The sequence below is a fragment of the Eublepharis macularius genome, chromosome 18 (genome assembly GCF_028583425.1).
Source record: "Eublepharis macularius isolate TG4126 chromosome 18, MPM_Emac_v1.0, whole genome shotgun sequence".
Classification (NCBI taxonomy): domain Eukaryota; kingdom Metazoa; phylum Chordata; class Lepidosauria; order Squamata; family Eublepharidae; genus Eublepharis; species Eublepharis macularius.
In genome coordinates this window covers 9,507,124-9,530,556 of record NC_072807.1, presented here as the reverse complement: position 1 = coordinate 9,530,556, position 23,433 = coordinate 9,507,124, and the positions used below count along the sequence as shown (strand labels likewise).

The 23,433-nt window shown below is 46.5% G+C and overlaps 1 protein-coding gene and 1 long non-coding RNA gene across 2 annotated transcripts in view; one reads left to right on the top strand and one right to left on the bottom strand.

Annotated features, from left to right (window-relative positions):
* ATP1A1 (ATPase Na+/K+ transporting subunit alpha 1) overlaps positions 1–6,567 on the bottom strand; it is a 31,185-nt gene extending 24,618 nt beyond the window's left edge. The window contains exon 1 of the mRNA XM_055002441.1: positions 6,379–6,567. Coding sequence (XP_054858416.1) covers positions 6,379–6,390 — 12 coding nt within the window. The 5' untranslated portion in view covers positions 6,391–6,567. The remainder of the gene's footprint in view (positions 1–6,378) is intronic.
* A 122-nt stretch (positions 6,568–6,689) lies between these two features.
* LOC129345665 (uncharacterized) lies at positions 6,690–21,758 on the top strand. The gene is made up of 5 exons (XR_008598586.1): positions 6,690–6,863; positions 11,763–11,918; positions 12,207–12,266; positions 16,922–17,023; positions 20,362–21,758. It is a non-coding gene; the product is annotated as an uncharacterized LOC129345665 (long non-coding RNA).
* Positions 21,759–23,433: the final 1,675 nt, after the last annotated feature.

The window sequence follows — 23,433 nt, the reverse complement described above, 5'->3', positions numbered from 1 at the left end:
AGTTTTGTGATTCCAACTTTGTGAAATCAGTTTGGGCACTTGAGAATAGAAAGTCAGGAAAAGGATCTGTAGCCAAACTGCCCCACGATAAAAATGTACTTTGGGGCCCATTCCCAGCCATGGTCACGCTGTACGAGAAAAGCAAGACTAGAAACAAAGCAGCTACCGACTGCAGGAACTGTGCTGGGGGTGGGAACAGGCAAGCACGAGAGCCTCTCTTTCAATCAGGAAAAGATAAACGCTCGAGCACATAAAAAACAAAGTCCCTGGGAATCTGCTCTGTTATTACGGTGACCTCATTAAAACAGCATCTCAAGGAGAGACGGAGCAGCTACTGTTCTGCAGCCTCAGCAACAGTTGCGACTGATCAGGGGGGGGGCACAACTGTAACCCTTTCCCAAATGCGATAGCCAACATACCCTGTAAAGTGGGCAGGGCAGGACCTACTCCTAGCTGTCCAGTATCTGGTCAGCTAAAAGCCTGTTTCATATCTATTTTGAAAACAGGGTGCCAATCTGGGGGGTGGGGGGGTGAGAAGGATGCTGGTGATACGGGCAAAAGAGTTATTCTTCGGCACCTCATTGAGGCCACCCACTGATGTGGACTGATTTAAGGACTAAGATTAAACATTTTAACCTCGCATGTTTATTTACACATAATTCTGTTTAATATTTCCACCCACCCACGAGTTTGCAGTGTGTTTATACAGAGGCCCTGCTTATGGCTGCAGCTGAACTAAGGGGTAGGATTTTTCTTAGAGCTGTTGCATGTAGTGGGCGAGAGAAGCTTGAACTGCAAGCTCAAATACTGGACCAGTAAAAAAACAACATTTCCACCCTCAGAAAAAGCAGCACGTGCTTATTTTCTACATGCAAGTAACTGATTTTTAATTTTGTTTGTTTGTTTCCATCCCAGATGAGTTCCCTGAAAGATCCTTAAGACTACCACACTGCGGACAGGGCTTTCAGCGCTCCCTTGACAAACATCTTTCCCCCCTTTTCCTCATACAAAGAGTGCTACAAAACCTGGAAGTCAGTTCACCGTTTTGATTTTTCAGGGCCGAAGGCTGGCACTGCCATTGCTCCCCCACCCCCCAATACAACAGGGGCAGTCTAGGGCTTGCTGTGTACACACAAAACCACTTCTGCACCCACCCCCAGTAATTCTGCCCAGACCACCCCTGCTGTCCACAAGCAAGCTCAGACCCAAGACGTGGCCAGACAGCCAGCCCGGTAGCAAACGCACCCCCTCAGAGGAGCGTTTCATGGAGAGAGGGGCTCCTCTGAGCAACTGTCCCAGTGGGCCTTTCGCTCCTTATAAGGGGCCTCAACATCCATGCTCAGAGAGCCTCCAATTCCAAAGGTGGGGCAGCTTCCCCAAGGAGTCATGCAAAACGGTAAGAGCAGCTCTCTGGAAAAAGGCAGCCACAGGGGCAGATCCCTGAGTCACACAAACCCTACACAGCAGAGTGAGCCACACCGCTACCTCCATAAAGCAAATTGTGTCATCATCACTCCCTTCTTCCACTGCAGGCACAACAGTGTCCATCTCTATGAGTCAGAGATGGAAGGAACCTCCAAGGTCATCTAGTCCACCCCCCTGCACAATGCAGGAAATTCACAGCTACTTCCCCTCCCACACCCCCAGTGACCCCTGCTCCATGCCCAGAAGATGCATCCAGAATGCCACAATTTCAGCAGCCAGTGCTACCAACCCCCTCCCAAGCAGTCAGCTGGCAAGGCCCCGTTTTACCACCACAAACCAGAAGATCACCCTGTCTGGTCAGAGGAAGGAAGGAAGCAACTAAAGTTAAAGAGTGGACCTCAAAATCCTCTTAGCTGCACTTGGGGGTACCATAAATTTATTCCTTCCCGAAGAAGCAGAAAACTTCTGCATTGCTACACAAGGGAACAACGTGGTTGCTGCAAGAGATACAGAACACAACAGCGACTGTTCAGCGTAATGATAAGTGGACAAGGAAATTGTAAATTAACTTAAGCGTTTAGCAAACAAGGATTTTTGTTTGAAATGCACACATTTTAAAAACAACCTGCGACTCCTACATGAGGAGTCTGACTGCACGTTTAATCACGCCAATGCCAATATCCTCCAGGCACAGGATATCCGAAGTGATCAAGGGTCACAGGATGATCAAATGGATTTTAGCTTATTTTAAAAACATATATAAAGCAAGTTCTATATAGATACATTTCATCGATGACTATGATTTAAATGGTAATATTTTATCTTTTCTTTGTATGACCTAGATGATTGTAAACGGCTGCAGCAGACAACTGTCGATGTAGGATTTAGACGACTGTATGACTGTAGCTTATGTTTTATGTTTGTGACTTTATTAACTGAAATAAAGACTTATTAAAATGTATTTCAGCTAACTTATATCTTCTTTTTTCATATTTATATGGCATGTTTCCACTTTTTAAAAACACCCAAATGTAACTCACAATACTAGAACCCCTAGATGTAACAACCATTATTCCAAGAGCTCTTGGGAAAAATAGACATTATTAGATTATCCCCCCTGTCCCCCCTGGTGTGGATTTTGCACCTCTGAGGTCAGATTGTGAACGCCGTGCAAGAGGGTGCCAAGAGTGGAACTGTGAGACAGAATCAGGGCTGATCACAGGCGCAGCAAAAGGTGAAAACCACTATCTCGTGAACTCACCAGAGTGGTGAGAGAGAACAGAACTGCAGTTTGCAGACACTGAGTCAAAAATATTTCTCAATACCCTTTGAAGCCAAAATAAAATTTTGATACCAAACTAGTCAAGAAACCCACCCAACCATTTAAAAATCAATAATAAAACTACCAGTAGCAAAGAAAAACCAAACACTTGTTTGGCTGAGTGTGTGTGTCAGATGCTCAGAGAATACCAGGGCAAGTTTTACCGCCAGCTGTTTGGACTAGAAAATGGACAACTCAGCCTCCTGACAGAGCAGGCCATTCTAAGCTTTGAGGCACTAACCTGAGTCATGGAATCTGGGTATGTATATTCTCTTATTAGGGGAAAAAATAACCCAAATATTGGTTAAAAAAATAACATGGATATGGTCAGAAATAGTAAAGAGTTCAGTGGCACCTTTAAGACTAACCAACTTTATTATAGCATAAGCTTTCGAGAACTACAGCTCTCTTAGTCAGATGCATTGTCAGATCCATCTGATGAAGAGAGCTGTGGTTCTCAAAAGCTTATGCTACGATAAAGTTGCATCTGACAAAGAGAGCTGTGGTTCTCAAAAGCTTATGCTACAATAAAGTTGCATCTGACAAAGCTGTGGTTCTCAAAAGTTTATGCTATAATAAAGTTGGTTAGTCTTAAAAGTGCTACTGGACTCTTTACTATTTTGCAACTACAGACTCACATGACTTGGCCAGAAATGCACACTGTAACAGCACTTTCTGGATGTTACAGGTTTAAATGAGATTTTAAGAGAACATTACTATCCAAAACTGTTTTTTATTCCATATATATGTCAACTGATTCTGCGAAATGGCACAAATACAGAGAATTCATGACTGAGTTTCTCAGGGGCTACTAGTCATGGTGAATAAAGGGAACCTCAATATTCACAACAGTAAAGTCCAATAGCACCTTTAAAACTAATCACCTTTATCGTAGCATAAGCTTTTGAGAACCACAGCTCTCTTTGTCAGATGCTAACTCCTCTGGATTTATATTCAGAGGCAGTAAACCTACGAACACCAGGGCCAGGAAGCAACATCAGGGGAAGGCCTCAGCCCCTATGTCCTGTTTGTCAGCCCTCCATAGTAACTAGTTAGCCTCTGAAGGAGACAGGACGCTAGACAAGATGGACCACTGGTCTGATCCAGGAAGGCTCTTCTTATGGTCTAATCTAACAACTCTCAGATACTGCAGTCTAGCATGAACAAAGAAATATTTAGCACAAGCAGAGTTTAAGAGCCTGTAGTACAGGGTTGCTCATACATATAACCAGGACTGGACATGGAAAATCACAGGAAGCTATTTCAAGCAGTTTCTTTAATAAGTCTGTTTTTTTAAAAATGAAAGTGCTACAGGCCAATAACCACAACCCCAATTACTGCAGTCCAGTCCTAATAGCATAAAAGGAATCATTGGGTGCAAGCAGGTTACATCTTGCAGCTGTAGTCAAGTTACACAAGCATCAGATCCAAACGTCTAACTTGGTCAAAGAGCAAGAGCAAAAACCACAAGTAGTTTTCCACTTTTTTTAGCCCCACGGATGAAATGCACTCAGTGCGCTCAGTTCCGCCATTCCCCTCGCCACGGAGGCAAACCAAACCTGGAACTCCCTTGGGGCATGTTTATCTACACCAGCATTAAACGAGCAGAACTCACAGACTGCTAAATGTCAGCATTGTTTGTTTTAACATTGCCAAGGGAAGAGCTGACAGTTTCAGAATGAACCCTCTTCCAGCCTGTTGTAAAGAAGGTTAAAATCACATTGCTGCGGCCGTGTTCTGCATCGCCTGGAACCAGTTCCTGGCAGAAGCCAATTCAAACCGATGCTCCTCCCCTCCACCCCCACCGTCTCCAATCTTATTCCCAGGGACGCTATCAACATACAATTTTTAAAAACCCTGGCAGTTGTGCCTAGCGGTTTCAGGGCCAGCTGATCATTCACCGTTTTACAAACCAGCTTCTCCACTGCTACTTACGCAACTGGTGCCCCCCAGTCACTGTCCCCCCCTCCCCAAAAACCCAAAGAACAGGCATTATTCCAGGCTCAGCATCCATGCGCATGCCACCTCCCTGGCCAAAGCAGGACAAGCAGCAACGCCAAGACGGTCATCCCAAAGTTTTTTTAAAGGTGCCATCAAGTCACAGGAGACACACGCTGACCCTGTAAGGTTTTTTCAAGGCAAGAGATGAACAGAGGTGGTTTGCCTTTCCCTGCCTCTGCACAGCGACCCTGGACTTCCTTGGCAGCCTCCCATCTGAGTACTGACCAGGGCTGATCCTGTCTAGCTTCTGAGATCTGATGACATTAGGCTAGCTTGGGCTACCTTACAAATCCCACCGAACCCGGAGAACTATTCTGGTTGGAAGAGCCAGAAGATCAAGGCACCAGGCAAGCAGGAAGCGGAGAGGAGCAGCCCTCTGCCCTCGGGACGGAGATTTTTCCAAAATGGAATGTTTTCCATGGCAAAATTTCCATGGCACACTTGTAAATAATAGTCTTTATTTGTAGCTGTCAGGGTGGTTGTGCTGCAAATCCATTATGTTTGATGGGTTAAATGCAGGATATGAAGCACGGACAAAATCCCCAATCCCTGCACATGATCCAAACCTGTATAAGCCAACCATTTGCGTTCTGCTTATTTCAATCAGAACTGGGATTTTGTTAGTCTTCTTGGTGCTACTGGACTCTTGGTCTTTTCTGTTATTTCAATAAGAACTGGATTTTTTTTCAATTTACATTTCCCCAGAAAAGTCTCACAAGACACACGGGTCGAGCCCAAGAAAAGCCAAAGCGAAAGATCCAAGCGGGTTTTGGTGTGCAGACGCAGGGAGGGACCCCAAGCCGTGCCAAGCCCGAGGGAGGGCAAGACGGCACGGAAGAGTGCCCTCCCGCCGCCGCCCGACGGCCGGGCGAACAGCAGCCTGCCCCAGCACGGCCTGGCAAGATGGAGGATTGCGACACCTGGCCGTTCCCCCGCTTATGCAACCGCCGCGCCCGCCGCCACCTGTCCGGCTCAACCGCTTTGCCCCTCGGGCCTCGCCAAGGCGCGGCGCGGCACATGACCGGCCCGCCGCCGGCGCCCCCTCCGCGGCCCGCCCGGCGCCACGCTTCGGCAGGAGCGCGGCCAACTCCCGGCGCAGGGCAGCCCCAAGGCGCCTCCCGAGCGCCGCTTCCTTCTGCGCCGGGGCCGGGGCAAGGCGCGATCCTGCGCGCCAAGGGAGCGAGGCGCCCGCGGGGCCGCCCAGACGGGAGGAGCCCCCCAGGGACGCGGCCAGGCATTCCTGCCCGGCGCCGGAGGGCTGGGGCGCGGCTCTGGCCCGGCCCCGCCGAAGCGGGCGGCCTCCTCGGGCTCAGCCGCTCCCCGACGGCTTCCGAAAGAATCGCATCGCGGGCAGAAGCGGCTCCGCGCCCTCCACGTGCCGGCCCGACTCCGATCCCCGCCCGGCGAGCCTCGCCAGCGGCGCCATCCCCGCGCGGCGGCTTCTTCCACGCTGGCGGGCCGGCCCTGCCCCTGCCCCGGCCCCTGCCCCGCCCGGCCCCGGCTGGCTCCGCTTCCTGCTTCTGCGGCCGGCCGGCGGGGATCGGCCGCTCCGCCAGCGCCGCTCCAGCCCGCCCCAGGCGCGCGTACGGGGAAGCCGCTGCCTGCCGCTGCCGGCGCCCGTCGGCACTCACCCCTCTGCCCATGTCGCCGCCGCCGCCTCCTTCGGGCCTTCTTTCCTTCGGGAACTGCAGCCACGTGCGCGACGGACAGCAGCGAGGAGGCCGGCTCCGCAACGCCGCTCACGGGTGCCGTTCCCTGGCCGACCGACCGACCGAGTGCCGCCCGCCTACAAGCGCCGACGGAGTGGCCGAACAGGCGCCCCGCCGCTCCGCATAAAGGCGGCCGGCCCAGCACGGCCCAGCCCCGCCTGCCCCGGCCCCGCCCGACTGGGAGGAGCCCAAGCGGCGGCGGACTCAGCCGGCTCTGGCGCGCATGGCGGGGGCGCACGGAAGGGGCGGCCTGGAGCGCCCGGAACAGCGGGGCGCAGCTGGGCATCGCTTCCCCCCGACGGGAAGGGCCTGGCGCTCCACGGGGCCTCAGCCTAGCGGGGATTGTGGCCATCAAGCACCTCCTCGGGTGTAACCAACTCGGGCTGGGAAATCCCTGGAGATTTGGGGTGAATTTAATTTTAATTTCATTTATTTAAATTTCTTTTTTAAACTTTATTTTTGAAAGTTTTTTTCTTTTTATGATAGTAATAAACATAGATTTGTCTGTAGTAGCAGTGGAAAAGAACAAGAGTCCAGTAGCACCTATAAAATTAACAAAATTAGTGGTAGCATATGACCTTTCATGAGCCACAGCGATTTCTGAAGAAGTGAGCTGTGGCTCAGGAAAGCTCATACCCTACCACAAATTTTGTTAGTCTTATAGGTGCTACTGGACTCTTGGTATTTGAAGAAGTGAGCTGTGGCTCACGAAAGCTCATTCCCTATCATTAAGTTTGTTAAGTGTTATAGAAGCTACTGGACTCTTGTTTTTTTTCCATTAATAAACATATTTCAATTACAAAATAACAACGTGAGAAACAAATTATCAACTATATACAAAAAGGCAAAGGTACAGATGGAAGTTGCATTAATAAGTTGTCCAATGACAGACCATAAAGTTTATGATGATTATTCTTTATATTGTTGTTGACTCTCAAATATTAAAAAGGTCAGTTTGCAGAGTTTGATGCCATAGCTGATCATAGAGTCTAAGACAGGTAGTAAGTTCTCCAAAATGTTTGATTGGAAAGTTTCTGAATCCGCTTGATCTCCATGAAGAAATGGTCCCAGATTTTTTTTATGCCATAATGCGATTGATGGAGCTTTGGGATTCTTCCATGAGATAGCTATGGTAGCTTTAGCTGCAGCTAATAGGATAGTTATTCGGTCCTTTGATCTTCCTGGTAAGTTGTATTCCGACCATCAGTTAAGTAAAATTAGCTCAGGTTTTAAAGGAACATCACATCCTGTAATTTGCTTAATACGTATTAGTACATTTAAGCAAAAGTTTTTAATACAATTTATTAAATTTCTAATCCTGCAAACGGGCTCAGGGTGGGAAACAGCATTATTAGACTACAATAACAATAAATACAGTATAAAATTAATAATACAATACAAAGTACAAACACAGTTTAAAACCAGGGCCTTTTTTCAGCTGGAATGCGGTAGAACGGAGTTCTGGCACCTCTTTCGCCAAGGGCGATTTAAACTTTAAAAAAACTCCCCCCCTTGTTCTAGCTGACACAAAGTGACGTCATTGTGCGGTCCTGACTCAAGTCCTGCATAAAACCATATCCAACAGCAGCAAAGATGTATTGTCGAAGGCTTTCACGGCCGGAGAACGATGGTTGTTGTGGGTTTTCCGGGCTGTATTGCCGTGGTCTTGGCATTGTAGTTCCTGACATTTCGCCAGCAGCTGTGGCTGGCATCTTCAGAGGTGTAGCACCAAAAGACAGAGATCTCTGTGTCACAGTGACACTGACAAAGACAGAGATCTCTCAGTGTCACAGTGACACTGAGAGATCTCTTGTCTTTTGGTGCTACACCTCTGAAGATGCCAGCCACAGCTGCTGGCGAAACGTCAGGAACTACAATGCCAAGACCACGGCAATACAGCCCGGAAAACCCCCAACAACCACCAGCAGCAAAGCTGTTCAGCAGTCGGAGGGGGTAGGGCAGTCAGGTTGTAGATGTTTCAGCAGACCAGGTAGCCTGCCCAGACCACTGCCATAGGCTAGGCAGAACATCTCTGTCTTACTGGCCTGGGGGAACTATTATAAGCCTGGGGAGGGCAAGGGTTGCGGAGAGGAGGGACCTCAGCGGGGTATAATGCCACAGAGTCCACCCTCCAAAGGATCCATAGTCCTGCTCTCCTTTTGCCACTTTACCTTTGTTGCCTTGCAGGGTCACGTGCCATCCGTCTATTGATAGCCCTGGACATTTACATTCCCCCCCCCCCCGCCTGCCCAGTATTGCTTAACATGTGCACTTGCTGGTTCATCACGTGGTGGCATAAATTGGTCCCTGCAGACGAAACAGGCGAAAATGCTCAGATATGAATGTTTTCCAGTGCTGTCCATTTACACCCTTCAGCTGTCAGTCATTGAGTGTCACCACGTGAAGCTGTGAGAACCGGAAAAAAACGAAAAAGGGGGAAATGAGATTCATTAACTGAAAGTTACTCCAGTCTAAGTCCATTGAAGTCAGCGGGTTTAGGCTGGAGTAACTCTGCTTAGGATTGCACCCTGAAAGAGTAATTGTGTAGGGCCACAGCTTCCCACCTGTATTCCGGACCTATTGACCTGTTTTGTCATGATACTGTGTCATGTTGGCATCAGCTCCTCAGAATCTCCCCGGGAATACTAAGCACTTTCTATTTTATTCATTTATTAACTTAATTTCTCCCCAATGTGAACCCAAGTGTGGCTTATATTGTTCTCCATTTTATCCTCTCAGCAACCCTGTGAGGTAGGTTAGGCTGAGAGTGTGTGACTTGCTCAAGATCACCCATCAAGCTTCCATGGCAGAGCAGGGATTCGCACCTGGTTCTTCCAGATCCTAGATCAACACTCTAACCACCACACCACACTGGCTTTCTAGACCATCTGTAATAGAAATGGTCCCTGCACATACTTTTTTACTCTCTGTGTTTGTTTAAATCCATGTTTTGTCCAGTGGAACTCAGTGTCACTGGAATCCAGCCTTGGCTGAATGCTCCTTGGGCTGGGTGCCAGGAGAGATGAGGGTTCCTGCTACTTTACCCTCCACTTAGCTTGCCAGCAGGCACCGTTATTGAGCTGAAAGAGGTTGGTCTTGGGCCTGGTCCTGAGGAACCCAAGACGGATTCCTTCAGTGGAGTTCAATATCCATGCTGAGACTGCCTTGCCCAGCCGAGCTCCAGACTTCACTGCCACCATTACAACCCTGGAGCCGCCATGACAACCCGACCCAAGCCAGTATATGCTGGCAGGGCGTGTTGAAAGTAACGTTGGAACTTTTCAGTACCAAGCAGATGTCTGACCATTCGGTGGTCCCCTTCTCAGAGACTGAGAGATGCAACTTGTTTCCAGAATACATTGGCGAGGAGGAGGCAGGTTGGAAAGACCAACCGTGGCTCTCTGTAGTTGAGGCTTCATGGGGTGATAGGCCTTCCTATTCCCTTTCCCTCTCTCAAGTAGACCTTGTTTGAGGCTATCGAGCCAGAGGATAGAGCCATGTCTGCTGGGGCTGTTATCACCAGGGCTTTTTTTCAGCAGGAATGCGGGGGAACGGAGTTCCGGAACCTCTTGAAAATGGTCACATGGCTGGTGGCCCCGCCCCCTGATCTCCAGACAGAGGGGAGTTGAGATGGCCCAGCGGCGTGGAGGACAATCTCAACTCCCCTCTGTCTGGAGATCAGGGGGCGGGGCCACCAGCCATGTGACCATTTTCTCCGAGGGCAACCCACTGAGTTCCGCCACCTCTTTTCCCAGGAAAAAAGCCCTGATTATCACCATCAACTCTCTCCCAAGATTCGTTGCATAATTGGTAGCACCCACACCTCCAATTTCTTGGGGGAGTTTCTATCATGGATGTAGCCTAGGTGTTGAGAAGGCCACTGCTCGTATATTAGATCTGTGTCCTGGGCTTTTAAAAGCTTGCTGAGAAAAAAAAATAAACCGAGCTCTTGCTCAGGTTCTTTGGGGTTTTCCTTAAAGCTCTGAAGGAGCCAGAAGTCAGGCTGTTCTTTAAGAAGCTAACATGGTGAAGCCATGAGCTTCACCACTTGCAGCCCAGTTTCTAACTTACCATCTCTGGGCAAAATGGTGACAGAGCAATGGCCAGATTGCCTGGGTAATACTCCGTTTCAATCTGGCCTCTGGGCTGGATTTGGGAGTAGATAGTTTTGGTTGCTGTGATGGATGATGTCCATTTTAACTTGAACTTCACTTGAAAGGCAACTTTCGATGCTACAGATTTTATAGATGATTTTGCTGTCATGGTTGCAACGTGAGATGGGTGTTCAAGAAGGGATTCTCTGATGGTTCCACGGTTTCCTTTGTCTGAAGAGTGGTGCTGGACATGGTGGATGGGATGCATGGGAGCTGATATGATGGCTACCCCAGAGGTTTCCGTCCTTTCCCCTAGATGCTTCTGTCACACTGTTGTAGCCAGAACTTCTGGTGGTGGTGGAGAGTGCCATCAAGTCATAGCTGACTTATGGCGACCCCTGGTGGGGTTTTCAAGGCAAGAGACTAACAGAGGTGGCTTGCCATTGCCTGCCTCTGGAACCCTGGTCTTTGTTGGAGGTCTCCCATCCAATTACTAACCAAGGCCGACCCTGCTTAGCTTGTAAGATCTGTCAAGATCAAGCTCGCTTGGGCTATTTAGGTCAGGGCAGCCAGAACTTCTAAGGGACAAGAAAAGACTTGAGTAATTACCAACTGCTTTAAAAGCTGTGGTTCTGCTGTTTCATCTTGTGGAGATTAGGGTGTCAGACTAGAATCTGGTTTGAAACTGCACCCTGCCATGGAAGTTTGCTTGGTGCAATTGTGCTACTCACACATTCTCAGCCTGACCTACCTCACAAGGTTGTTGTGAGTATAAAATGAAGAAGGGGAGATCAATGTGATAAGTTGCTTTGGACCCCATTGGAAAGAAAAACAGGGTATAATGTCTACATGAATAGTAATAACTTGGGGTAGGCCCCGTCACCTCTCAGGAGTTTCTTTTTTAAAAGTAACTTATTTTGGGGTGCGCTTCTGCACCATGTGGCGTCATGAGGCTTCACATGTGCTTGTGCAAAATGCAGGAGATTTCTTTTATGGCAGTCTGAGTGTGGCCCAGTTATTGTTAGCAAATAAAATATTTTAGACTAAATCTGAATATTCCAGATGCAAAAAAAAATGTGCCATATGCATGTGAAAATATGGCTCAGTTTTTCCTGGATGCAGAGCAGCCCCAACTTCAAGCTTTTTCATACAATGAGAACTTCCATAAGAGGACACATTAAAACATCCCTTGCCCTGTTGTGCTTCCTGTAGGTTGGAGTCATGAGTTAATCAAGGGAGACCAGGAGCAAGATCCGTGCCCAACAGCACCTTAAAGACCAACGAGATTTCCAAGGTGTGAGATTTGGAGAGTCAAAGCACCCAACCATACTGACTTCGAGGGACAGTACGCACCTGTCCTACAATGAGGTGAAGTGCCATTTTGGCTTGTATGAAATTGAGTGACTATCAGATTTACTTGTAACTACTTTGAGGGAAGAACACTCCAGAATTACCTGTCTGTAGTTACAAACCTACGAGTCAGCCTGGACGTTAGGACTCTTTTTAGTCTCTTTATTAATTTTGATGTAATTCTTTAAAGAATATTTTGAGCTGCTGTGACTCCCATTATGGCTGCGGGAGATGAATGGGAAATGTACTATATAGTAGCAAATTGTAAGGAATCACTTTTTGTATGTACTTTGACTATTTTTTCAGACCTGCTTGAAACATCAGTGGACCCTGGCACTTTTGTTATACCTTAACCAAGAATATAGGGTAAGAGTTTCTGTTTACATACTGAAGGAATTAAGGTAGCTCTTGCACTTTAAATATTGAAGATTCTTTAATGGAAGCTGTCTCACAACAGCTAGCCTTCTTAGATTGGTACTGCACCAGTTTGTTCCTTGTCTTTGGTATAGTATATGAAATGTTATTAATGATCATAGCTATTAAATATAATTATTGATGTTGTTGAATAATTAAGTGACTATTTTCTTGAGATACAATTCAGATACTAACTTTTACCTTTGTTAGTTTTCACGGCATTTTTTTAAATTGATCTTGTGGCCGTGATACTCTCATACTCTATGGTTCTGAAGGAAGAGCGGGCCCTCCCCTGAGGCTGACATGTTCCACAAAATCCTGACCCTGACCTTCTTTATAGAGGCTAATTGGATCTTGCTTATCCCACCGTAAAGAATGTTGGGCATTTTCCTGAAGGATTCTAATGCAGCTTGGCTCCAAACAGAAGAATCTGCATCACAGATTAACCCTGCAGAGGGTCTTCTTTCTTCCAGGAAGGGAGGGGTGTTGTTAATGCGGCTGCACTAAGGCATTCAAAGCAAAGAGTTACCTATTATGCCCCTGGGATCGCAAGAAAGCGGGGAGTGTTTGATCCGATCCTTGTTGATCACATGGGAGGTCATCCTTTGTTTAATCAAAGAGCCTTGACCAGTCGATGATGCTTTGAAGATAAAAAGCACCAAGTCCTCCCTTGAGCTTGAGTTAGGCTATTGTTAAACTGATTAGTTCGTCCTATAAGTCTGTCATTAACAAAGAGTCTTATGACTAACAGATTGCTGGAGGTGGGGGTAGCTTTTGTCTAATGCATGAAGCCTTCTCTGCAGTGGGTCTCAAGCAGGAGACAGACTGAGCTGTATATATACATGGTTCAGTGAGGGGGAAATGTAAATAGCAGGGCCAAAGGCTGTGCAGAGCTTGGAGTAGTGTAGGGAGGCGACCTTTCAAATTCCAGGAGGATAACACAATTAATGATAAGGCCATCTTAGCTTTGCTTTGCTAATTGATTTGGGGGAGGGGTGTTTCTGGCTTTGTGACCTTGGTCTCTTTGTTGTGACATTGCTCAGGGAACTCTGCTTATTCTCCCTTCTCAGACGCACACTGAGCTTTATGGGCACTCTTGGCTGTTGGGCTGTTGGCTGTCCCCCTTTTTAGGGGCTTACAGAGCACATCCTTAGAAAAGAGCAAGAATCCAGTAGCACCTATAAGATGAACAAAATTTGTGGAAGGGTATGAGCTTTCATGAGACACAGCTCACTTCTTCAGATACAGCTAAAATGTGAGTCTGTCTCACATTACTCCACTCTCCAAGATATAAGGGCAGATGGACTCACATTCTAGTTGTATCTGAAGAAGTGAGCCGTGACTCACAAAAGCTCCTACCCTACCACAAATTTTGTTAGTCTTATAGATGCTGCTGGACTCTGCTCTTTTCTGCTGCTACAGACAAACACGGCTACCCATCTTGATCCCCAATTATCCTTAGGATAATTGATATTCTGGTATTGCTTTTCCTTACTGAGATATGTATTTTATTTGGGTCCAGTTGAAGGGGTCTAGTATGCTTTCTCTTTTCTGAAAACACAATGCTGTTGACATCCTATTCAACCTCTCTAGCCCAGACTTCAAATCTCATTGTCCCGAGCTCTGTTGATTTCGGCACCGGTCCTACTAGCACAGCCCTTTCACTCTGGGTTTTGTGGAGAAATGTAGCTGCCCGAGCCAGTTCATGCATGCCTGTATACCATCTCCCTTTGGCCTAGTTCTTGCTGAGGCAGCAGACTTTTTCATGTGGGGCTCACATGAAGAACTGCTTCTCCATACATAACAATCCTTCAGGAAAAGAACGTTAAGCCTAGCAGATACACAGATAGGCCTGCGTTCCATGTGGAAAGTTTTTGTTTTCTCTGGAAGAGCATCCTTCCCCATTTGTGGTCGGAGCAGTCCAACTCAAAGACACGCTTGCCACATCAGCTTCTGTGATAATTGTTATGGCGCTGGCGAACTCCCTAACTGTAGTTGAGGTGATGTCAGGTGATGAGCGCACCCTGGTCAGGACTGGCTGTGTGGCAGTTGCCAGCCCTTGAGAGTTTCCCTCGCTACTGGAGCAACGGGCCTACACTTGTCTCCGTCCCATACCTCCCTAATAACTGGGCAATGCTTGTGCAGGGAAGAGCCACACCATCGGCTGCTCCCTTATGAGGTGGGGCTTGCACTGTAACCCCAGTGGCAGGGGAAAGAGCCTTTCAGAACCAGCGTAATGTAAGAATGCACCCAGTAATGTTCCAGTGTGAAGGTCTGGTGGTAGGGTTGCCCTCCAGTTGGAACCTGGAGACCTGCCAGAATTATAACTGATCTCCAGGTGACAGAGATCAGTTCCTGTGGAGAAAATGGCTGCTGTGGAGGGTGGACTTTATGACATAATACCCTGCTGAGGACCCTCCCCTCTACAAACTCTATCCTTTCCAAGTTCCATCCCCCAAATCTCCAGGAATTTCCCAACCCAGAGTTGGCAAACCTAGTTGGTGGACAAATAGAACTCGTTGCTTGATCCTGTGTTTGCTGAATGAGGAACATGCAAAGAAACACATCCTAATTGTGACTTAGTTAATGCGATTCACCCGCCTCCACCGTCCCCACACAGTTTGTTAACTAGATAATGCCGTGTCCAATCTACACAACTCTTCCTCATAATATCCCGTCTTGGGTTACTGATGTTTCATTGTGGTCTTTCCTATATGCTACATGGTGGAGGGAAAAGGTCAAGACCGGGGGGGGGGGCAGGAAGCAGACCTGCCTGCCCACTAAAGACCCCTCCACCCAAGTTTCAGGAAGAATAGACCCAGCGGTCAAATTTTATGGGCTCCTGGACAAGGTACCCCTAGAAACATTTCCAAGCCTTTCCAGGCACAGAAACAATAAGCAGAGGGGCGAGCCCTGGCTAAAAGACGCAGGTCTCAATGCAGGTCCGACTGCAAGCTGAACCAACAAAGCCCATCAGAACCAAACTGAAATGAATATCACACCAGAGAATCCTGCCAGAACCAATGTCAAAACAGAGAATCCAGAAGAACCAATGTCAGCCAAGAAAATCCCAGCAGAAACAAACTGAAGCAAGGAAGAAGACCTTTGCAAGGCCAAAAGAATCAAACAATCCAGGCAGGCAGAACTGAGGCCCAATGCAGGCACAGTGGGTAGATACACAAATTTATTCTTGTGTCCATAAGCCATAAGATCCCCACACATGCATATATTTTATTTTAAATATATTTTAATCTTTTTGTTGTGGCACACTGTTATATGTTGATATAACAGTGTGCCACAACAAAAAGATTAAAATATATTTACATAACAGGAGAAGGACATGAGGAGAGAAGGAAGCGGGAAAAAAGGAGGGGAAAGAGGACATGGTAGGAGAAGGGGAATGAGATCCCCACCCCCGGGGAAGTCCCTGTAGGTCCCCACTTCTTTATACTGCTTTAAAATTGTTCATGACTGACACCCAGACCTGGGATTCTGGGAATGGTAGTTTTGTGAAAGCACTGAGAATTCTTTAGCCTCTGCTGCAGTCCTGGCTGACTTCTGTAGCAGTACTGCAGCCAACGACTTTGCTTCAATACTGTTTGCACCCCAGAAACGCTGCTGCTGTGGGGCAGGGAAAATGAGGGATGAGTGTTTGTGCTGAAGGCCCGATCCAGTATTTTTGCTATCCCTGACCACTTAAAATTCTTTCCACTCTCCTCTGCCTCTTATCTAGCAGAGCAGAAACACATTCAGTGGTCAAGAGTTGACCTTGTTATTTATAAAGGTTGTCACTTCAAACTTTGCCAACGGCCAGAGTAGCTGACAGGGCCTGAAGTCTCTGGAGAGCATCACTTGGAAAGCAAGGGGGTGTTACCACAACGCCTCTGCACTCCTCTTTTAAAAGTGTTCCAGGGTTGCCAACTCTGGGTTGGGGAATTCCTGGAGATTTGGAGATGGAGTCCTGGAGGTGGGACCTTAGTGGGGTATAAAACCACAGAGTCCACCCTCCAAAGCAACCATTTTCTCCAGGAGAACTGAGATCTGCAGTCTGGAGATGAATGGTAATTCCAGGGGACGTTTAGGTCCCAACCTGGATGACAGCAACCCTAAAGTTGGGGGTGTTGCGCATACATGCATGCTCTCTCTCTCTCTCTGATGTGCACATGCCCACCACTGATTGGATCACTCACTCACTCACTCACTCACTCACTCACTCACTCACTCACTCACTCACTCACTCACTCAATCAATCAATCAATCAATCAATCAATCAATCAATCAATCAATCAATCAATCAATCAATCAATCAATCAATCTTTATTAAAACAGTCATAGACCAGCATAAAACATAACAGCAGTCATAACATTCAGGAGCTCAAAAATAAAAATTATTATAATACACAAGACTAAAAAATACCATGTTGGCATTTCAACAAGATGGGTAGTGGTAGGGTGTGAGCTTTCGTGAGCCACAGCTCAATTCTTCAGATACCTTAAGATACCTTATCTAAAGAAGTGAGCTATGGCTCACGAAAGCTCATACCCTACCACAAATGTTGTTAGTCTTACATGTGCTATTGGACTCTTGCTCTTTCCCCCTGCTACAGACAGACTAACACGGCTATCCATCTTGATCTGTCTCCATGGAAGGCGCCACGTTTAGCCGTACAGAATGGAAATCCATCAACCTTGTGAAGAAACTTGCACAGGTACAAACAGACATCATCTTTCTCACGAAATGGAGAAGACTGAACATTATACCTAGCATTTCATCAGTTATTTTTATACTTTCCATAACTGGCGAATTTTATAGGCTGCTGCAAAAAACTTCACACTGCACGCTGTAACCATTGAGTTTTTATCCATTCCTTCCTCTGGAATCAGCTTGTAACCATACCCCTACTTTTTCTGTTCGTTGTGTGTGCACACACCCTGATTCTGTGCATTTGAGTCCTTTAGTTTCCCTGGTATAAATTCGGTTCCAAGGCAATCAGGAAAGATTTGTGTTTTGCAGAGGATAAATTGCTTAAGGAGGCAATGCAGAACACCGAGTGATTGTGCATAACTGCATTCCCATCGACCTGCAGGGCCTAATCTTGGCTCTCTGTGGCCTCCCCTTGTGGTTTTAAAGAGATCACCTGAAGAGATAAGCCTCTTGGGCTGCTCAAGAAAAACTTGACACCATCCAGGTGTTTCAGGGCAATATGAAACCAGCAGGGAAAGCAAAAGAAAAGTGGTCAAGAGCCAGTGGAATGAGGGAGGGAGAGTGCCAGGAATGCCAGATCACTTTGATCTGTCTCTGCATTTAGGGCTGGATTGCCGACTTTTGAACAACCCCCTCTCCAGAGAGCTGTGTCTTTAAAAGCATTTGGATGTACAGCAACTAGAAAGGGATCATAATGGCCTATAAATCCTAACCTGCTGGTTTCCAGCAATTAAACTTCCTTCATTTATTAACCTTAAAAGGTTCTGGAGCATCTTTTGCCAGCCAGTTGGCAGCTACATGATTTGATGCTTCGGGAGCACATCATGTTCACAGCTGGACTGGTTATGGGGATTATGGTGCCGGACATTTGAGACAGTGCTGTACCACCCTCCCAGAAACACTGGTTCCTCCTAGCTTGTTAACAAAGTGTAACCCCTGTTTCGAACCAACATCTGGAAGATTTTTTTCAAACAGATGAAGGTGAACCAAGTGGAAGGCAGAGGTGATGTTGGTAGGGTTGCCAACTGCCTGGAGAAAAAAAATGTCCTGTGGCTGTAATAGAGGCTCATGGGATGATATTAGGTGTTAACATTCATTTCCGTGCCATGAAAATTTTCAACTGCCTCTTTCAGATCTCTTTCTATTTAATGCAATCAGATCAACGACCAATCTAAGACGATCCAATCCTTGCCTACTTTGTATAAATCCTACCTGATCTACATGTACCAAAGTTGAAGTCTGTTAGCAAGAACAGCAGTCAATATCTTAGCATTCACATTCATCAAAGAAATGGGTTGAAACCACAGCTACAATGCTATGCACATTTCCTTGGAAGTATGCTGACTTGACTCAGTGGAACTTATTTCCATTATACATTATTATTTTCCATTATTTTCCATTATACTCCTCCACTTGAAGCCAGCTGGGTGACTTTGGGTCAGTCACAGCTCTCCAGAGCTCTCTCAGCCCCACCCACCTCACAGGGGGATTGTTGTGGGATATTAATAACATACTTTGTAAACCGCTCTGAGTGGATGTTAAGGTGCCCTGAAGGGCGGTATATAAATTGAATGTTGTTGTTGTTGTTACTGTTATTATTACTTGTACAAGAAAGCATTTTATTTTGGAGAGATCCTTTCCAGTGCAAACCTGCAGGGACCACATGGCTACTTTGGGTTTTTCTTCAAGTTTTTTCCCCCCTTGCCCAGCTGTTTCTTCCCCCTCTGGAACTTGAGTTTCTCTTTTCCAATTCATGATCCTTCAGTTCTTTGAAGATTCTGCCACTTCTTCTTGAGCTCTCATACTGACAAGCCACTTTACATTTTAAAGTTTAAATTGAAAACCAATTAGGAGAAACATATAAGTAACATTTTTCTCATTTTAGCATTTTTTTTCAGTGTTTTCTTCAGAATCTAGATTGCCCACTTCCAGGAGGGGCCTGAAAATCTCCTGGAATTACAACTGATTTCCAGATAACAGAGATTCGTTCCCCTGGAGAAAACCGCAGCTTTGGAGGGTGGTGTCTATGACATTATACCCCACTGAGGCCCCTTCCCTCCCCAAACCCCACCCTCTCCAGACTAACCCCTAATTCTCCAGGAATTTCCAAAGTTGAATTTGGCAACCCTGTCGGAGTCTCCGGGATCACCCGAACACATTCAAGTTTGGTTCATGACCAAAAGAGGGGGTTTGCAATCGATTTTCCATCTACATAAATCAGGTTATAAATCTAAATTTTGTGGTGTCTTCATTTTCCGTCCGCTCTCACTGGCATTCATGGCTAGAGTTTTGCTGATGCCACCAGTTGTATCACTCTTTTGCTTTTAAATTCAGATCTTCTGGAGTCTGATGCTCTCATTGCAGATTCACAATCCACTTCCACTTGGCATGTGTGATGCAAATGTTCCTTGGCCTCTGACTCAGCAATCATAAATTTTGACTTGACCGGTTCCAGCTCTGTAAAATCCTGGGGCCTCTGCTGCATTAGGGACTCAGTGCGCCATTAGCACTTCAATTTGCAAGATTGTTGTAGCCCATAGATCATTTCAAAGAAAGCCCTTAAACAGCAAGTCCAGGATCCCTTTCATGGCATTGGTCTAACTCAGCATTTAACAAAATCTCAGAGTCATACTTTTATCTAAATTAAAATTGCAGGTATACTTCATTCTTGTGGCCAAATTAGTTTACGTGAAAGAGTAAAAACTTGCTGCCTTCAGAGAAGTCTAAATCATCCCTGATATTTCTTCATGAGTCACTGTTCTCAACTTGCCTCTGAAAGTCTCTGTATATGAGAGGCCTCGAGGCATGTTTGTCAAGTGTAGGGAGGCACAACGTTAGTTGGGAAGCGTAGTTTAAAAAGACAGAGCTGGTGGAGATCACTCCTCAGAGGGTTTGTTAATTTCATCTTTGCCTCTCCGAAGGTGAAATTGACAGAGCCTTCAGGGACCACTAGAAGAAAAAGGCAAAAACCTGTCGAAGGGACAAAACAATATAACCCTTATTAAATATATATTTTGGGGTTTTTTATGACCTCTTTGTATATATACTTTAAAGTGCAAAGTGCCCAAAGTGCACAGTGAATATAATAAATATGCTCAATACAAAAATAACACATCCTGAATAAATAATGCCTAAGACTCACAATTTAAAATCCTAGGAAAGGCTAAGTAAGCATATATATCATGTATAATATTATGTACACCACTGGTTGCAAAAGATGCTGCAGGGATTTGAATTAGATGCAATATTGCCGTTAATGTTCAATTCAATAGGTGGAAACAGTTCCAAAGTAGGCTTATCTTCAATAGCAATTGATAAAGTTTTTTCTTCTTTCTTTTACAGCTACACAAAATTGAAGACAGGATACACTAGAAGCAAGAATACTCTCACCCTCTCCAAGCTGTAGATGGGCGGAGCCTAATGGGCGTTGCCAGCTTTTTAAAATCCCATTTCATATAAAAACTTTATCAAAGGCTCAAAATTAGCACATCATATGCTGTAAAATATAACAACAACAACAACAACATTTGATTTATATACCGCCCTTCAGGACAACTTAATGCCCACTCAGAGCGGTTTACAAAGTATTATCATCTCCACAACAAAGTATGTCATTATTATCCCTGTGAGGTGAGTGAGGTTGAGAGAGCTCCGAGAAGCAGTGACTGACCAAGGTCACCCAGCTGGCTTCACGTGGAGGAGTGGGGAATCAAACCTGGCTCTCCAGATTAGAGTCCCGCGCTCTTAACCACTACACCAAACTGGCAATAAATACTATTATGAACAAGCCATCTATGGAACATTATTGTAAAAGAATCTCTGTAGCATTACTTACATACAGCATATCGCCCAGTTGGTGTGTTAGTGACGGAATAATTTTGGGCACTTTGCACTTTAAAGTGTATATAAAAGGAGGTCTATATAAAGTATATATAAAAAGAGCTCTGCGGGCTCCTCCCCCAAATCTCCAGGAATTTCCCAACCTGGAGCTGGCAACCCTACACCGGCTTCCACCACGGTCTCCTCCAGAACACTGCTTGCGAGGAAGAAGTGGAGCTGGTGCTGCCGTGTCCTTCATGTCACCCACCACATGAAGCCGAGTTACCTTTCCGTCATCAGCATAAGGTAGATCAGTGTTGTTACTGGATCAGTGTTGTTATTCCCATATTGCAGTGGGGAAGGGGCATGATGGGGAGAAAGGGGCTGCCTACAGCTATCCAAAAATGAATGAAATCCTGCCCTCAAGTCATACTTGACTCACGGCAACCCCTGGCGAGGTTTTCATGGCAAGAGACGAACAGAGGTGGTTTGCCATTGCCTGTCTCTGCAGCCCTGCTCTTCATTAGAGGTCTCCCAATCACTAACCGAGGCCGACCCTGCTTAGCTTCTGAGACCTGATGAAATCAGGCTCACCTGGGCTATCCTGGTCAGGGCTGCAGCTATCCAAGGTCTTCACAAAAGAGATTCACAGATTTGCAGACACCAGCTCATGCAAATTCTATGCTGTGGATATGCCAGGCATATGATTGAGGCCGGTCCGGCAGTAATCCGGAGAGCCTCCCAGACGGCCTCTTGTCAGGAGGGCCATCTGATCATCTGGCCCCCTATATGAGTTGCAACCAGGGCTTTTTTTCTGGGAAAAGAGGTGGTGGAACTCAGTGGTGGAACTCAGGACTGCACAATGACATCACTTTGGGTCAGCTGGAACAAGGTGGCAGTTTTTTATAGTTTAGATCGCCCTCGGCGAAAATGGTCACATGGCCGGTGGCCCCGCCCCCTGATCTCCAGACAGGGGGGAGTTTAGATTGCCCTCTGCGCCATGCGGCGCGGAGGGCAATCTAAGCTCCCCTCTGTCTGGAGATCAGGGGGCGGGGCCACCGGCCATGTGACCATTTTCAAGAGGTGCCGGAACTCCATTCCACCGCGTTCCAGCTGAAAAAAAGCCCTGGTTGTAATGTAACCTGAATGGCCTGATTCCCCCCTCCTTTTTCCTGCTCCCACCCCCATATTACTGGCAGGGGTAGATTGTAGGGTCGCTGCCTGGGGGTGGTGTTTTATGGAAAATGGTGTGATTTTATTGTAATTTATGTTTTATTGCTGTAACCCACCCTGAGCCTGCTTGTTGGGAGGGCAGGATAAAAGCCTAACAAATAAATAAATAAATAAATATTCACCATTTGCAGTCTTCTCATTGTGACCCCCTCCTGCCTACTCTTTTTGGGACAGTTGCAGAACTGGCCATGTGGTGCCTTGAATGTTTTCATCGGGAAACAAAACTTCTCTTTAGCAATTTGATTAATAAAAAAAAGGGATCCCTGGAGCATTCAGCATTCACCCAAGTGCTGTTCGCCACTCTTGCTCTGTAGGGACAGGATCCTTCCTCATGAGTGATCCTTACCTTTGATCACGTTTCCCAGTGGAGCGTGCCGAACGGCTGCTCTCTCCGGCTCATGGAATATTCCTCCCACCGCTTTCATATGACCTTGCAAAGTGGCTATTCCTATAGCAGTCTCATTGGTGCTTCTCACACTTCTCCTAGGAGCATAAAACAATTGTGTCTTCTGTATGAGCCCCCCCACCCTTTGCACGTGGGAAAACTTCTACTGATGTGTGTTTGTGTTTGTGTGTTTCATACAGTTGTTTTTAATAACTACAGAACCGAGCTCAAGGCTCTGATTATTTCATAACACAAATTGTTCCAGGAATTGTCTGACTTTATTCCCATGAGCTGGTAGCACTCAGATCGGGCGTGGGCAGAGGAGAGGGGAGTGCTAAATTGCTCAAACTCTTTGGGCATGCAGATTTGAAGGAATGCATTTGTTGCCTTGTGGAGGAGACTTTCAGTAAGAAGGGGGCTTTTAAAATCCATCCAGCCAACTTAAAACTAACCAGTGGCCATAGGGAGGAATGCTTAGTCCAGGAATCTCTCGCCCTCCCCAGCGATTGTATCTACTTTGTTTTTCAAACTAGCTCAGAGCAAAATTAACCCAGAGGAGAAGCCTTCAGCAAAATGTAACCATTTGCATCCAGGGAGCATGCAAAGTCGAAATAAGGCAAACTTCGTTAACATTATTGTTAGATGTAATTAGCTCTTTCATCAGTTATCAGTATTACCATAGAAATAAGATGCCGATTCCTGTACATTTACACTTACCAGCCATATGCCAGCGTAAAGATAAGTTTCCTGTATTGTGTCACAAAGAAACAAAAGGCAGAGCAGTTGAGGAAGCCGCGTGCTGCGTCTCTGCACAGGGGGACCCACAGACGCAATAGAGAAGTGTGGTACAGACTTCAGGCGACACCATGACGAATTATTTTTACTTCGGTTAGTTGTGAAACCAGCTTACACACGATCAGTAAAATCCAGGCTTGCCTTGACGAACAGTGGTATCTTTGCCTTTTCTGTAGCCAAGC